This window comes from Podarcis raffonei, chromosome 2, assembly GCF_027172205.1.
Source record: "Podarcis raffonei isolate rPodRaf1 chromosome 2, rPodRaf1.pri, whole genome shotgun sequence".
NCBI lineage: Eukaryota > Metazoa > Chordata > Lepidosauria > Squamata > Lacertidae > Podarcis > Podarcis raffonei.
In genome coordinates, this window is record NC_070603.1 from 76,165,308 (window position 1) to 76,183,635 (window position 18,328).

Below are 18,328 nucleotides of genomic sequence, written 5' to 3' on the forward strand. Positions count from 1 at the left end.
AGTTTTAGAAGAAGGAGCTTGGGTTGATCTGGCCAGAATTTGAAAATGCAAAAAAGTAATTTGGCATCTTGAAAGGAAACCCAGTACTGCTAATGAACAGCTGCTGTCAAAACATGGCAACTGCAAACTTAATTCCTCTCTTCCCTCGCCCCACCAGTCAGGATTCCTGCCCATAGCCTGACTTCAGGATGTTCCACATTCCTGGCTCTGCCCCCTTTTATCATCAACTAAGGATGTGGGGCAGAGAAGCACCGAATCTGCAGTTGCCATTTTATGTAACAGCTGCAAAGTTAAATGTAATATGTAGGTCTGGTATACTACAATCACAAAACATACTTGCGTCTATCAGTGAAGAAATTCGGCTTATCTGCTTGAACAATGACCATGTCGAAAAGGTCTCGCCAGTTCTTGCCAACCATGTGCTTCATTCCTTTATCACTGCAGACAAAAACAGGGAAAGGTTGTTTCATTTAATCCAGTGCATGGGACTCTAGAGAAAGATTTCATTTTGATCTGATGAAAGACATGGATTATCTGCCAAGATGTTTTCTTTTTTTAAAAAATTCTAACCTGCCTTCCTAACAGTACAGCAGGAGCTGAGTTTTGTTAGGCCTTACTGTTCGTCTACACAAAGATGTGGTCCACAAAATGATTTTTCCTCCCTTTACTCTGAATTCCAGAAGCAGTCAAGGCAATAATATAAAATTAATGTCATTAGCGCAAGGATATTTTTTTGTGTGCAATGAAACTCTGCTCAGCTCTCCTCTGTGCCCTCCAAAATTGTTCTGGTGGTTCTTCCCAGAACAGACTTAGGGAGTGTGTGAGGGCCCCACAGGAGAAAAGTCTTGTTGTCCCTATGTTGAATTCCACTCCATGTGTCAGAGCCACAAGGGTCAACTAACAGCAGCTCCCCTGAAGACCTGGGTGATCAGACAGGCTAGTTAAGGACTCAGGTGGTCCCCAAGCTGTTAAGGGCCCTGTGAATTAATAAAATTGTTTTCTATTATTACAAATTATTCTCCAATGCTTCCCTGCCTGAAGTTTCCCATGGCTTCTGAGTTCAGCTTGACAAGACCTCAACCATGCCTTTAGGCTAAGAGGTTTGTACTGGCTAGTCCATTCGTGAACTAGGCTAGGGAGCCAGGACGGGTGTCACTTGCTGCATAACACATGCAGCGGCAAACATGCATTTGCCACCATATTACATGTGAAGAAGGCTTCAGCATTTTGAGGGCTCCTGCGGAGGTTTCTTAGGGAGGCACTTGGTAGTTAATTCGTGAGATAAATGGCTCCAAGTCATTTCCAACCTAGATCAACAACAACAACAACAACAGAATAGCACCTTCAGTTCTGCAAAGGCACGGATGGAGAACATGTTCCATTACCAAAGTCTACAAAAAACACCTATTATGGAAGAGTTGATTTTCTTAAAAAGGAGTTTACTATAGAATCTGAAGGCTTTGGCCCATTACCATCTATTCATTAGGTTACCTATAATGCATACAATGTTCTATTTTATTGCACAATCCTTCCCTACATGAAGATGGGGTGCATCCAGAGATCCTATCAGAGCCCAGTTGCTTCTCACTTTGGCACGTGTGGAAGCACCACACACCACCAGGACATTACAGAAAACAGGGTGCCTGTATTTACCTTCTCTATCCCTAGCCAATCCTTTCATTTGGGCTGTTCCAGTAATTCAGATCCATAGCATGAGTCACTCACAGCAGGCAAAAAGGGAGGGTGAGTTGGAAATATCAGAGGCACACAGACCATAGAGTTCAGTCCACATGCACCTATGCATACCAAGGTGGGACAACGAAACAGACCTGCGCATGCATCAGGACAGAACTGTGCCCCTAGGAATGATTACAATCACTTTTCAAATTTAACTTTGCAACCACAGAACTAGCAATGCAGTTTCTCCAGTTTCATAGTCGTGTACAATTCTTTGCTAAAACTTGCTGTACTTGTTTGTAATGGTATGATTACGTTGTTAACTAAATGCCACCATCACCTGATGGTGAAAGCAGGGTAACAAATCAAATACACAAATAGATCCTCATGTTATTATAACAATAATAAAATCTTATCTTCCCACAATTAAAAATGTTTACATAAGAAAGCTGCTATCCAGATGGTCTACACTGAACAATTACTACTGTCATTTAACATTTGCACATAAGCAACCATATCATCAAGATGCATAAGAGATGATACTCACACAAAGCTAAAAGGACTGTTTGTGATAAGAAATAGTTTTTTGTTATGGTTAACCAGTCGATTTAGGACAGCATAAGTTTCATCTCCATGAAGAATATATTTTTCTGCAAGAAACAGATTAAGCTAAGCATAATGTAGAAGTACACAACACTATGACAAAAAAGAAAAAAGCATTTAGGCAAATTTCAGTTTGGTGGTTCAAAACCATTAATCTAAAGCCATTAGATGCCAGACAGTGTTCATTAGTATTAAAAAAAAGCTTAATCAAAGTTTAGAACTTAACTGACCCATGTCCTTTTCAATCCATTTGTACATCATTCCTTTCACATGGACATCTTTAATGGCATCCTAAAACAGCAACGAGTAGTTATGCATAAGTCTTAAACCTTGTATTGTATTATACAGCACCATCAATGTATATGCCGCTTTATAAAGTAATCATCAATAGAGAAAACTGTTGGGAACTTGATATATGATGTAGGAAATCTGCACCCAAAGCACTAACAGAGTCTGTGTATCAGTGGACTTTGAGGGCTGGCTCTCTCTCTCTCTCTCTCTCTCTCTCTCTTTCTGTGTGTGTGTCTGTGTGTGTAACACAGAGAAACCAAATGTTAAGTAATTTCCATGAATCCACTGAAGTCACTGATAAATGGGTATATTTAAATTTACAGTCCAAAGCAACTGTGATGCTAAAGATGTACAACAGAGTTCTGCTTGTGCGGTCAGGTTCCTATAGGTGTTGAAAAAAGGCAGCTTAGGAGTATTACTGAAGATGACAAATGACAAAAGCAATGTACAAAGCAGAGTCATGACACCTTAAAGATGAAGTGGAATCCAGTCCACCAAAGCATATGCCCCAATAAACATGTTAAGTCTTTAAGGTACCACAAGACTGGTGCTTTCGCTGCAACAGAATAACATGGCTGCCCCTCTGGAAAATGCAATATAGAGATTCACTATACATCATGCTAATTAAAATAATAATTAATGATTGCTTGATTTTTTTTGTCTCCTTTATTTATTTATTACTATTTGACAATGATACCTTATGCTCGTGCAACACAACTCTCATATAAGACACGGGACTGCCAAAGGCAGAGTTTTCACCTGTACCCTAAAACAGCTGTACTCACACTTATATCCTTGTAAAGATGAACTTGGTCATACTCAATATTGTGAGTCATGAAATAGTCAGTCACGGATGAAAGCAGAGTCATTTCAGGAAGGGAGAAGATGTCCATAAACTGCTTAATTGATGGACCCTGTCCAAAAGAGGAAACGCAATATAAAAACTGCTGTTTAACATAATGTACTTCTATAGGAAGTGGGAGGTTGGACACAGTGTCTCACATTTCAGCTGAACATAGCGTACCCTCTGCAATTATAGAGAGTTACTGAAGTTTTTGAATCAGCAGCTGTGGTTTTCCTCTCCAAAGCAACGAATCAAATGTGGCATGCATGTACAGGAATCAGAGACTTACTGTAACTAGGCAAGTATGAGATGATTTTAGAGACTCTGGTAAACAACACTGGGAACATGGATACTTAACTGGCATGCATCTAATTCTATCAGGATTTGTGAAAGATTAGCAAGCCCCCTCTTTTTCCATCAGCTTTGGGACTGACGTAAAGAAACACCCATCTGCTGATGTCTGCATTTTTAAGCTACTATTATGTTGTTGAGGTTGTTTTACTGCTGTCTTGGGTTTTCACTCACCTAAAGGTCTCAAAAGATGGGATATAACATACACACACATGAAAAAACTGCTTCAGAAGTGTAATGGTTCTAGGGGTTGCTCGTGCGTAAGTTGCCGCCACTCCTGGCTAGGTTACCTTGTTGAACCCTTTCTGTCTGGACAGCCTCAAGTTTCGTGGCTGTCTCAGTCGCTGGCAGAATCCGTCAGTGGGCGTTTCTTGAACCTTTTCCAGCATAAAAGCTCTTTGACACCAAGTCTCCTCCTACTCTCCCTGCGCGGAAGTCTTTTGCGCAGGGAGGGTGTGGGCAGCGGAGTACCCGTACTCTCTCCGCTGGTCTCCGGCGAGGAGTCCTGGAGCCTCCTCTCCGATTCCCCCCATCTGCCCCCCTTCTCCACTGGTGTTACGCTGATTTCCTTCCCCTGTAGATGGGCTGCCTCTCTCCCTACTGGGACCCTCTCCGGCATCCCTCTGGAGCCTTCCCTCCGCCTCTAGCTCCGATGGCAGTTCCCTGACAAGAAGCAACTTCATATGGCCAAGGAATACAAAAAACAAATAACATTACCAAATTTACCAAAGTAAATTAATTAAAAATTCCACACAGGAAACAAAATCATTCAAGTTATTAAAAACTGCAACGTTGTAAATAATTATGTATACACATCCATTCCTTGATATTAATATACCTCTTTAAAGGAACTTTGCTGACCCATTAACCTATGATCTACAAATTATATTCAAAATTAGATTGGGTTTGGCTCGCTATATATTTTTAACTGTATAATCAGTTTATATAGTCACTTCTGTACAGAAAGGTGACTGTACTCACGTGTTCATCATTTCACTACAGCAACTGAAAAGAGGCTTGGTTTATAGAGAGATTGCACACACTTAGGTACAGCAAATCTTTGTCATGATGCAAAGGGATAAACCTATTGCATCATATTCACATGCCACCAGACATGGAAAAAACATAGTAGATCCCTCTGGATAGAGGGATAAATCATTGGTTAGCTTTGGATTTGCATGGGACCATTGTGGGGACAGATTATAGAACAAAAAAAAAGTCTTTCCCCCAATCTTTTGAGGCAATACAGCCCAAGTCCATTTGAAGCATTTGGATTTAGCTGTATTAAAACAAGCTAAATGAAATAAAAATAAAATAAATATAAGTACCCTAGATTGAACTGCACTGACATGCAGGATATGAGAAAATATCAGTGATCTCAAACTCTGTGCCATCATGAACCTCCAGTGCCTATTCTGGTCACTAAATTTTCTGGTCACTAAAAGGGTATAGTAAATAGGATACTACTGTTCTTGGTGATTTTTCAAGAAGTACTTCCCAATTTCTCAGGTCTTTAAAGTAATGGGAGTTTCTAGAAATGGCAACAATGACACAGACAAAAATCTGCTCTCTTTTAGCAGCTGAACAGTACGAAACAAAAACAACAAAAAGCCAAGACGTAACTACAAATTAAAGCCGTATGTGGCAGTCTGTTAACAACTGAAAATTATTGAAATATGACCTTTCCTTTCATCTGACTAAAGGAATAATCTGCTTTATAATACAGATTATGCTAAGAAACACTTTTATTAAACAGAAATCAGATACTAGCTGCCATATGGCCAGGGGGCTGGTATCGTTGCTGATTGAGCAAAACAGCTACACCATAATGACCTTAACTAGTCAAGACCTAATTCAACAGAACTCACCTTCCAACTATAATGACATCAACAAATTATTTCTGGTCTGTCAGTTGGAAGGGACTTATGTACACTGTCAATGCACACACTAGAGCAATAAACTAATCAATACCATGTTATCAGACCATTCAAGACCTACCTTCCTTCTTTTTAGGCTTCTGACTTGCTAAGCTAACATTATTCTACCAATATCTTGTGTTTTTTTAAATGCATGTATCATCTCCAATGCTTCCCATATTTTAATCAGATACTTTTTATTTCTTGATGAAACCCTGACATTTGTTTTAAAAACAATGTAATAAGCAGCCTTAAATGTGTTCAAAGGATCCCAGGAGGAGAGATAATTCTTTTAAATAAGAAAGGCCAATGAATAGTTGCACTAGTGGGAGCCAGAACTGCAGACTTAGAAGTTACTTTAAAGTATAGCAGAACATGGAATATCTGCTATAAGGTAACTGCATATTATCTTAATGGAGGAAGAGGTCAGGGAAAGAAAAATGTGTTGGGAGAAGCCAAGGAAGCTAGAATGATCTTTGTTAAAACAGAAGGGATTCTCCCCTCCAGCAGACCACCACCTACAAGGTTTTAGATTGCATAGGAATAGATGTTTCTTACTCAATCCAAATGCGAAGAAAAAATGTACTGTATAGTTAAAAGGTCTTTTTAAAAATCAATGTAATTTAGTTCTTTCTTCAAGCAATTATAAAAAACCTCATGGGTCAGAATTTCCCTTTTTTGTCATCACATCCTATATCCATGGTGTATGAGACAACAGTGTTTGCTTTAGATATGGTTAATCTACCATTGAGCAAACAATTCTCTTTCAAAACTTTCCTAACTCACAGAGCTGTCATGAAGGACAAATAAGTCACGTTTAACCATGGTGTGTAATGGGTTTTGGGTTTTTTTTGTTATATAAAGCACCAAAAATCTGTCTACTGCAACTATGCTCTCTATCTTTTAAGATTTCACTGAACATCGCTCCCATTAAAGCATATCTCCACAGCTATTTTTTTATGACATTACAATTTACAGGATGGTGAATACCGTACATCTTTTGATTGTACAGTATGATCATGTAAAACACATATTAGGCCCTGCTCCCACGAAGATAGAAATAAAACTGAATTATTCCTAGTATGCAGGAATAATTTGTACCAACCTTTAGGAAATTGTTAATGGATGAATACACACACCATTTACTGGCCTTTCCCATAGACCTGTACCCAATGAGGGCAAGGAAACATGAAGACAAGACTGCACTGTTGAAGGAACCTCACAGAAACAGAAAAACTTCTCTAGAAAAGGCGGCTGTTCTGCAGATCAATTGACAGCAAACAACAGCTTACACATCTCTACCGACAGGTAGGCTATGAATGTAATGCCCTTTAGGCACACATCCCCCCTCCCAAAATTCACGAGAGATTACATACTCTCATGAAGTGAGGAACAGGGTACTAGTCCAGCTCAGGTCAGGAAAAGGGATTTTTGATCCTCTAATATATAGACCGACCCACTCTGAAATGTATCAGGGCTTTCTTGCCAGTCATCTCTCTCAGTTGTCAGATCTCCCTCATCCTTTCAGAATCCTAGTGTTTGAGAGGGGGGAGTCTGGTTAGACTGGAAGAACAAGGAGGGCATGTTCTCTCCCATTTAATGCATCCTCAGCACACTGCCTTGCACCAGGGAAGTGATCACGTTAGCAGAAGTCTGGTGCTTAAAGACAGGTTTATGGCATTTCACAATCTTCTACAAATGAGAAGGAATCCAGTTGAGGAGCGTTTTACTGTCACAAAACTACTGGTATGTAACATATTGTATCCAACCAAGTCACCCCATTAATGGAAAAACTTCTGCCTATGCCTATGCCAGGGATCTGCAACCCGCAGCTCTGGAGCCGCATGTGGCTCTTTTACATCTTTGCCACGGCTCCGGGGCGGATACTAGCGAGGGGAGGAGGCGCATTGTGCGCCCCGACACTCCTCACTGTGGTGGGCGCTGTACTGGCTGTGACGTCGCATGGGGGCGGTGCGTGCGTTAGTCACGCACCGTCCCGATGTCACCTTCCCGCCCGCTGTCAGATCGCGGCTCCGGAGATATATTTGTTTTAAATGTCGCAATGGTTTTGCGGCTCCCAGTTGTTGTTTTTTCTTCGGAAACGGGTCCAAGTGGCTCTTTTTGTCTTAAAGGTTGCAGCCCCTTGGCCTACGCAAAGGAACTTCCTCTATACCCCTTGAACCCCTTTACCCAAAACCTTGTTCTGGGGTCCTTCCAACATTCTGGCTCAACTGTGGAGAGGGGGACATGGGAAGACAGGAGGAGTCCTTCTTGGATGAATTTGCTGAGTACAACCCAATGTGGTACATACAAGTATTACTCCTGTTCTAAAGGTGTGTATTGCACGTCTCCCTGTCCAATGGGAGAAGGACAATGTATTTCAAAAATTGGAACTAGGGAATTGTTCATATGTTACTTCATCTGTGAACTTTAATGCATAAAAAATGACGAGAAGGAGAGTAAGGCAACATTTGCACCAGAAAAGCCTATGTTTATCTGAATGCTCTATCTCATTGACCTTGAGGAATGAGTACACAAGCCTGAGATTTGCTCATGATTTAGCTGTGCACAGAGATTCAGAGAGTGACGTAGTGTCTGAACTGTCTCCGAGAGTAACACTATTTCTGAATAAATGCAGAGCGTCAAAATACAAGTCTAGAAAAAAATATTTTTTTAATAAGTTGCTGTTAAGTCCTTTGAAAAGGAACACTATACAGTGCATTGGGGTGGCTATCTGGTAGCTTACAGATCCTATCTGGCCATTGAACAACTTCATCTAGTCCTCTGCAGTGCTACTAAATTGCAATAGTGTTGAAAAACAACAACAAACTTAGATTTGAAGGGTTGAAATGGTTGTAAAAAGATGCAAGAGATCTAATCTCCATATTAACACCATGGCTGTTGGGGCTTTTTATAAATATGCTGACAGACACCTAGACTTCTGGGATATTCATTGGAACAGCAGAGCCCCAGAGACGACCACTGCCCAGAAAGATGAACAGATGCATAAGTACTGTGCAAAAATATGAATAATTATTCAGCATTGCTAGTAATAATAATTAAAGTGCTCCCTAGGTGGTCATATCTAGAGTCATCCAGCCAGCCAACAAATTTAAGATTATTTTACAAAAGTCAACCAGACTCACTGTCTCCCTGACAAATTGTTCATAAGCGCCTGAAGAAACAGTATGTTTAAACTGGCAAGTGCTGCCTTTTCACACTTGGAAGAAATCACTGGCATTTTCACTTAATTCCTGCATATTGGATTTCTCAGTTATTAAGAAGAGCCAAAGCCTCATTTTATTAAATGGTCAATAACGAAGCTTACGGTACCTTGCCGTAAAAGTCACTCATCTGGTATAATGGAATATGCTGGGTCCCGCCATACATTTCAATGACCTCTTCATCAGGCACTGGTTTCAGCCCTCTATAAGCAAGTTAAAAGACTGAATGTCAACCTCAAGTGAGATAAATGCCAGAAAGGAGAAAAAGGACAGACTGGAATGAAAGTCTATTTCTATCACAGCATGGGCCTTTCAGCTGCCCCAGAATCAAAGAAAGCAGAGGTTAAACTTTTCACAGGTCATTTATAAATTGGTAGCCAGCTGTGTTCACTTCACTGAGAATCATTTCTGATTGGTTATTCTGTGCAACATTTTTTAAAAAGTTATATAATAGGTATGTGCTTTGGAAGTGCAAATCAACCAACATAGCTCCTCTTGGTTTTATCACCATGTTAATAAAGGTTTACTGTATTCTTTTATGAGGAGTGTTAAATTTCAGATGCTTCAGCATTGACCCAAGATCCTTCAATGATTCAACTCACTGCATAAAACAGTAGTGTCTGAATATTATCAAGCATCTTTTGAAGTAGCTTCTGAATCATGCAGGGCAGCTTCATATAATGTATAGACAACAAACTAAAGAATATTTCTCTGAAGGAAATTAAGGAAACAAAATATAATAATATGATACTGTGTAAAAAATAACAAATGAGACTTAGTTTTTTGAGAACAATCAGAAGTTTATTTTATCCTTCTTACTGTCATTTTTTATTTCCTTTTTATTTATTTATTGTTGTATTGTTCTTTTTCTTCTGTAGTGTTCGTGCATAAACTGTAATATGGCAAACTGTTGTGTAAATATGTGTTGAATGTTTAATAAAGATTTATATAAAAAAAACAAAAAAAGTAGCTTCTGAATCATGCAGGACAGCTTCATGCTTCATTGTTTTTCAGTTGGAATGCTTTTATTACAATTGTATCAAAAGTGACATTGAAAAGGACAAGGTATATGAAGCTAATAGAAGGAACCAGAGAATCTACACACACCAAAGTTATTAACAAAACAAAAGTTGACTAAACGAAGAATTGAGTCCAAACCCATGTGAGTCTATAGGATACAAAAGGAATTTAAGCTCTCCTCGACTAAGCCAGTGTTCTTGGTATTGTATCTTAAGAAGTTATTCAGCTGGATTGGACGGTTATGTGGTTGAGACAGCTGGGCAAAGTAATGGGATACCACGACAGTTGCAAGAGAAAGGAGAATAAGTGTCAGTGGAGCCCGGGCACAATGACAATAATTGCTTCTCCAGGGGAGAATTTCCACTAGACTCTGGTTCAAAGATGGCATAGCTGGTACCTGCTGCCTGCCCCCTCTCCCTGCATTATTCACAAAATTAAAACCTATTCAATCTAACTGGCAGATGTGCATGCACAACAGGGCATCATTTTTGTGCATTTTGCAAAGCAATAACTACAATCAGTTACTTTTGATAAATAAATAAATGATTAAACATTCACTTCGAACATCATGTTCTGAACTTTTGACTCAGCTCTTAATTGACTGCTACTGGGTTTTGTTTTTATGCTCAGAAAGGATCTTTCCACACAACTTCACTAATGAATGTGGCAGTTAAGCATATTTATCAGGGCGGGATGCCAGCTTCCTTTTTTAAACTGTTGATGCAACTTGTGCACGTTTCAATTTCTTAGTGAGGGACAGTGAGATAAAGAGAACATCCGACTTCAGTAAGTCTTGCCTGCGTGTTCCGCCTGCACTGACTTAAGTCGCAGACCTGGAATTCAATTGTGTAAACAAGAGTTTAATCTCTGCCAATAAAATATAATTAGGTTTTTACTCCTACTACATGTGGCCATTAAAATGCTGCATCAAAGCAACAAGCTTTAATAAGAGCAAGCAAAAGGCAACAGATCCAGAAAGAGAATGTACATGTACAGAGTTTGCATTTTAATTTGCCTTATATTCACATATATTTTAAAAGAGATGATATTCAACTCACTGATATGCAGTACCCAACTGAACATAGTGGAAAGCGTCAATCTTCATCAGAAGGCTCTGAAATATAAGCAGACCTTTACTGAGTAGATCCTCTGTATATTTTACTCATTCTGCAGAACCTAACATTAAAAGTCAGTCCTACCTAAACTGATCCTCCTATTGTAACGCATTCTTAAATTCCACTCACAGATTGCTAGTTATGCGTTAAGGTGCACTGATAGGGAGTGCTACTAAACCCCTCTGTCCCTGCAGAACACAACCACCACCACACTAAGCACATATAGCGATATATATAAAAAGAGCCTTCTACTGGTTACCATTGGGCATGGAGGGAAGGGGAAATAGGGTGAATTTGGAGGTATTGTAGAAGTTATTCAGAAGAATCCTACAGTTGCTTTGTGACAACCCTGGTCCTGATAGTATAATGTAACATTTGCAAAAGAGACAGCGCAAGTAAACACACTTTCAACAGTGTCTTGAATGGCAGCCTAGCTGTGCTCCACCTTCAAAGTCACAACAGCCAACAGGATTCCAACTAATTCAAGGACCAACCTGAGCCCCAGCTAGGGAACAAAGAGACAGCTCACATAAGACACACAGCATGAAGCCACAATGTCTGGACTCATGGCTAGAGAGCAAAGAGCACACATATGGGAATCTGGTTATGGAGAACTCGGCATACACTCCTACCCAGCAGCTTAAGGGCAGGGAGGAGACAGGTAGGTGAGGATCACTTGTCTTCTCATCCCCCTTAAGGAGGAACTTTGCTTCAGAATTACACACAGCCACTGGGAACTTTAATTCCACTTCTGCAGTTATGAGTGAAAGGGCAAGGCACTCCACACATGTAAGCAAGGGAAGGGGAAACTGAGGAGGAAACCATGTCTCAAAGCATAACTCTAAAGGCACCATCCATTCCTCCCCACTGAACACAACATAGAAATAAATGGGCATGCAGAACATTCAAAACACTTATGTGCTTCAGGTTCCCCCTGTTTGAACAGTGTACTTGCTAAATAAACTTTTCGTACTCAGCAGATTGGCACATAACTGCACGTTTGCCAAGAGGGCTCCTGTTGGCAACAACTCCCTCAATACTCAAACATATACTGTACTATGCAATTATCAGCAAAGGACACTGGGAGCACAGGGATCTTTGTTGGTGAACTCTGGGCACTTTATTCTGTCTTTTCTCACTGAGGACCAGACATGCATGACTTATTTTTCCTTGCTGGATGGAGGGGTAGGAGGAGGAGAGAATGTGATATAAGCAGAAAAGTGTTCTATTGCAACTCCTTACAATACTGAACTTCAAGTTTTAAAAAAAGAAGTATGTTCAGTGTTAAATCTCTCACCTTGGTAGTTTGGAAGCCATAAAATACTTTCCAAATCCTTTTTTAAAAGTCATCTTCTCTAGCCCCAAGACTCCTCAGCTGAGGGTGATTGATAGTTCTGTGCAAATATCATATGGGTTTCATATATTATTGTGTTCTATGTATTTGACAAGCTAGCTGTTTGGTCCCAGTCCAATGCTTGTTAAGTTGAAACTAATGCCTTGTATGCAGAAGCCAAAAGGATGTGGGAAGGAAATTACACCTGAATAATCCTGGCCCCATAGGAACACCATACTGTTATATTAACCAGGCTTTTATGATATGTTTATTTTTTTAAATCTTGCTGTCCCATTAAGAACACAGTTGAACACGACACACATATATCACTTTTTTAGGGTGCATATGAGGAACTTCCATGGGAAACTAGAACAGCACTGTAGAATTGTAGGAGCAATTGTAAATTTGCATGCTGTATAATGGGGCTGTCCTGTCTATCTTGTTTTCAACTATGCAGACACTCATGCTTCACATTCCACTGGATTAAAGACTAAAACTCCCAACCTCATAAAATTGCCCAAGTTTCTCTTCTGTTATGTATGTGTGGAAAGACACCCTCCCCCTTTAAAACACACACACACATATTTATATATGCCAAGTGCATGAAGCAATAATGTGCGCAAGTTAAATGCACACAAGTTGCAAATTACCTGTAGCTACAAGACAGAGTCTGAGGAGCCTTGATAGCTCAGTTGGTTAGAGTGTGGTGCTAACACACCAAGGTTGCAGGATTGATCCCCTTATGGGACAGCTGCATATCCCTGAATGTCAGGGGGTTTGGACTAGATGATCCTCAGGGTCCCTCCCATCTTTACAATTATATGATTTCTAGTGTCACTACAACATAACAGTGTCTTACATACTATTAACAGTGTTGCACAGCAAACAAAACAAATCCCTTAATCTTCCCCAGGTATTTTGCTGACAAAGATGTGAAAGAGCCTGTACCAACACCCAACTTCACCTCTTTGACAATGAAGTGCACTCAGGCAATGCTCCCAAGTCAATGTGTGATTGGTCAAGTCACCCAAAGGGCTGCCTGCCCAAACACTCAAAGTCATTGATAATTACACTTCTTCTTCTAAGGGTAGCCATGATTTTTCAGCAGTCATTAGCTCACCATGCACACAGATATTTCCAGCGGGCATACAACTCACAAGCTTATTTGTCTCTAAGAATACAACAAACTAACACATGAACAAAGACTGAAGTTGTATATCTTACCTTGTGGACATCATAGTGAAGCCCTCTTATGGCAAATCCAGGAATGTATTCATATTTTCTGAGTCCTTCTGGGTACTACAAAACATTCCACTAGAAAGCATCAGTATGTTTTGTCTCACAGGGATATGTACTACATTGTATTCAGGTTTTTTTGTTTATCCAAACACCAGTAGAAACCCAGAAGACCCAGAATGTTGGACTACAACATGGGAGACTAAGGTTCAAATTCAAGCTCAGTTACAAAACTCAAAGGATGATCTTGAAACAGTTATTGCCACTCATTCTGCATCACTCACAGCATTGTTGTAATGATAACATGAAAATTGGGGAACTATGTACATCATTTTTAGCACCTTGCAGAAAGGTAGGATGCAAATAACACAATATAAAATTAAAATAAAACAGGATACAATGGCTCTGTTTGAATAAAATACTAATACATGGTTAAATTAGCATTACAAAAATTATTCTCAGTGAGCGTGGACTTGTGCCCTCTGCCCTCTAGTGTGACTGTATGGATGACTTTGGAAGTTTCTGGTTTAGATTACCCACAGTTTAATGTGCCAACCATACACTATACTGTGGTTTAACCTAACTACAGTTAGCTGAAATAAGAGAGATTATTATTTATTATACCGTCCTTCACCCGAGGATCACAGAGAGGTTTACTATATGAAAACACAAAAATACGTAACAAAAATAAAACCCCTTACAGTTTAAAAGTCCACAAATTGTTTGATTAGCCAAAGACTAATTAACATAACGCAGATGCCAGGCAAGCCTCCGTGGGGAGAGCACTCCACAAACTATGGTTTGGAGTTGGCTTTAACTAACCGTAGTAAGATTAACCACAGTGTGTCTGGACAGACGACATGGCAAGTGGCAATTAATTTAAAATGGTAGTGAAAGCTTTTAAACACCTAGTTGTGACTGTAGGGAGGGGGAGCTTAGTATGTATACACCTTTGACACCTGAGATCTATATTATCAGGATCAACTCTGCTTTTTTTGACTGCATGTTCTGTAATTGTTAAGCTTTAAAAACTGTTTTTAATGTAATACTTTTTAATTATTGTAACATAATTTGCGCCAAAGTGTGGGCAATAAATTAAAATCATAATCCATTTTTGGGAATGGCTAGAAGGGGAAGAGTGGAAGTATTTGTTTACCTGTTCAGCTAACTACATTTGCTCTTATGAATTAATCTGGATAAACTGTGGTTAGGGTTAACAATCAATCTTCAAACCATGGTTAATGATCCTTAATCATAGTCAACACTAGCTACAGTTTGTCCAGGTGTGGTCAAAACAAACACCAGTTAGTTTAAAAAAACAGCAAATGTTTCCAGTCTCCTTGTGGCTGTGTCAGAGGACATGGGGGGAGTGCAGGGACTCAAGGCTTGTGAATATAATTCTAAACACTTGTTTATTATTATTTGTGAACTAGGCTATTATCATACAAAAGGTGTGGAAGGATCTGTTCTTGCTATTTATTTTATAAGCCCCAAACAATCAGTAGAGAATTATGTACACGCTGGTCTAAGGATCGTTTCCATACTGTCCCGTCATGCCCTGCTACAAATCAAGTGGATAAAATCAGCATTTGGTAACTAGGCAATAAACAGCAAGATTAAGGTACATTACCTTAAACTGTTCAATTAAGATGTCTCTGGCAGTGTTGAATATCATAGAATGTAACAAATTTGAATATTGTGCTAATGTGTAATCATAATCAAAGCCATAGATCTCCACATCTCCCAGACTGATCTCATTATTTGCATAAATAGCCGCCGGGTTAAGAAGACTGCAGACCCCCGGTGGGAGGAGATCTGGAATAAAATAAAGGGGGGGGGGTAAGAAAAAATAGCCTTTAAGCTTTTGATCTGATACCATGTAGAGTGAGGATGCTGCCCTGAACTATGAAGTTCCTGTTACTACAGTTTTTAGAGATGCTCCTGTATTTTTATATTCAGCAGACTATATAACTAGAGAATTGTGTTCTTCTCTTTCTTGAGATAGCGCTAGCACCTATTTGGCATCACAGTGGAGCTTAACCTGGAAAATTAAGAGTACTCTACAATAATTGTTTCAGGACAGATATGACACATGGCCGCATTGTTCCCAGGGACAATAGGAGGCTCCACAGACAAATGTTTGAACCAGCCCCAAGTTAGAGAAACTCACAACACTTAGGAGTTGGAAATGTAATGCATAGTCGAAAGATGTTTAACACATTTGGTGGAGATGCCTTTTGATAGAAACAAATGGTTGATGACAGGAATTAACATTGATTTTGAACTCTTAAAGACTATGTGCATATGAAGATTCTCTAAGCAGCACAAGTCTAGAAATTCATGTCATTGTTTATGGTATGAAATGGCTTTACTGGTTTTTGTTGAAGAACAGTACGGTTGCTTGCTGAATTATCTTGAGAAATTGCTTATTTCACCTCATAATTGAATACATATTACAATGCTCTAAGATAGAATGAATAGAATTCACATAACAACTGTAGTAGGCTTCATAAAACTTTTTTTAAAAAAACAAAACAAAACTGTAGTAGACTGCTTGATGAATTTCCAAATTGTTTTAAGCTTGTGGAAGAAATCACATTCACATTTTTTATGTTTAATGTTTCCATGGTGAAATGTGGAATATCTCTCTGAATTTGAAGGGGAAATCTGGATTTCCAAGAGCCCTAAAGTTGTGTGTAGTACTTATAAAATCATCCAATTAGGATCACTAATTTCAGTGTGAAAAATTAAATATTGTTTGGAATAACAAATTATTAGAAACAGTAAAAATTCTCTTCTCTCAATCACGTATTATTCTGAAAATTTTGACCATCACCAGCCCAAAGCCATTTAATATGTGCTTTCCTACAGAGCCGTAGCTAGGTGATCTTGCGCCCCTGGCAGAACCGTTCAGATTGCGCCCCCTAGCCATGGACAAATTAGCTCTTCTTTCCACCTCTCCTCCATTCCCCCCCTCCACCCATTCAATTCACCCTCTATTAAAAACCATTTCTTATGAGGCAATAATTTATATTTATATTTATTAACATATTTTTAGCCAATTTTGCGGGGGGGGGGATCGCCTGTGCCCCTGCAGGGGCCCACCTCACCCCCCTCTAGCTATGGCCCTGCTTTCCTATTCTATATACCGTATTTTCCCCTCTATAACACGCAGATTTTTTCTCCTAAAAAGTAAGGGGAAATGTCTGTGCGTGTTACTGAGCGAATGTGTGGTCCCTGGAGCCGACTGGTGCGAGTGAAGGCAAAAATCAGGCAAATATCAAATCGTCCGGAGAAGGGAAGCCTTGAAAAGAGGAAGCTGCTGCTTTCCTGCATTCTGCCTCAGGGTCTTACTGCTCACCCTTTTCTGTTTCGTTACTGTGTTTGCTCAAACGGAACAAAGAGCAGAGAAAACCCCTCCCCTCCAGGCAAGCAGAGGGGAAAGCAGAGCTTCCTTCCTTCTAATTCCAAGGGACTCGCAGGCAACATGCAGGTGGGAGGGAGAGAGAGGGAGGGAGAGAGAGAGCTGGCTGGCTTGGGTGGGTGGGGGGAACTTTTGCCTTCCTTTCCTCCCTCCGGTAAAACCCCTCTCCTGCATTCTTAGCCAGCTGCTTCTCCGCACACCCCTCTCGGTGCTCCTTGTCCCTTCTATGTTTTTCCTTCCCTCCCCACTTAAAACGTGGTTACAAATCATGGATCCACATGGATCCTCAGGATCTTTGCATAGGGTCACCCCAAATTCACCATCAGATCACATAGCAATGATCTGATGCAAAAACAGGGCTGCAATGGTGCAAAAACGTGGTTACAAAGCACGGATCCACATGGATCCTCAGGATCTTTGCATAGGGTCACCCCAAATTCAACATCAGATCACATAGCATATCCATGGCTACAGCCTGCACCAAAAAAAATCATGCACCCACTGTTGCCTGGGGCTGCAATGGTGCAAAAACGTGGTTACAAAGCACAGATCCACATGGATTCTCAGGATTTTTGCATTGGGCTACCCCAAACTCACCATCACATGTCTGTGGCCACAGCATGAAGCACAAAAGTGATACATCCACTGTTTCATTCAGAATTTTTTTGTCTTGTTTTCCTCCTCTAAAAACTATGTGCGTGTTGTGGTCAGGTGCGTGTTATCGAGCGAAAAATATGGTACCTCTCTCATGGATTGATACAATGCTCTATTGATTTGGATAGAATTATGCAAGTTTTTGAATACTAAGAGAACCACTTCAATTACTAATGAAGCTAAAAGTATGCCAATGTCCAAATAAATATAGGTTGCCTGATACAAATAAGCTACTTCCTCAAAACACCATGCAGCATTTAGCTTCCCAAAGTAGGGAAAACAAAATGCTGTGAAAGCAGCTAAGCTTAAGCAACACTGAGGACTGAAGGAAGCAAACACTTCATCACACAAGATTTAACATAACACATCAGCTTCACATTCCTAGTGCCCTAAAAAAATATTTGCTCTCCAGCAATTTATTCTAAGTGGCCCTGCTTGATTCCTCAGGACTACTGCTATCTAATGAGAAAACACCCCCCAAGTGACTTAATGGTTAGCTTCCGAAGATGTTGCTACCATTAATATGCAAATGGAAACACCACAAAACAACTAACTTCCCAAACTCATCACTACAGATTTGCAGTTGATCCTTAAGTCACACAGCACCCAGGTTAAAAAGGATTAAGACCAAGCTTGTTTT

The 18,328-nt window shown here is 39.9% G+C and overlaps 1 protein-coding gene across 2 annotated transcripts in view; it reads right to left on the minus strand.

Annotated features, from left to right (window-relative positions):
• The window catches only part of NT5DC2 (5'-nucleotidase domain containing 2), a 31,936-nt gene that overhangs the window by 9,592 nt on the left and 4,016 nt on the right, over positions 1-18,328 (minus strand). The window contains exons 2-9 of one of the 2 annotated variants that reach the window (XM_053377581.1): positions 15,241-15,425; positions 13,599-13,673; positions 10,985-11,040; positions 9,016-9,109; positions 3,357-3,485; positions 2,511-2,571; positions 2,225-2,327; positions 337-438 (exon numbers count right to left, since the gene is read on the minus strand). In XM_053377581.1, the coding sequence (XP_053233556.1) occupies positions 337-438; positions 2,225-2,327; positions 2,511-2,571; positions 3,357-3,485; positions 9,016-9,109; positions 10,985-11,040; positions 13,599-13,673; positions 15,241-15,425 (805 nt within the window). The remainder of the gene's footprint in view (positions 1-336; positions 439-2,224; positions 2,328-2,510; positions 2,572-3,356; positions 3,486-9,015; positions 9,110-10,984; positions 11,041-13,598; positions 13,674-15,240; positions 15,426-18,328) is intronic. The other variant, XM_053377582.1, reaches the window with a different exon arrangement.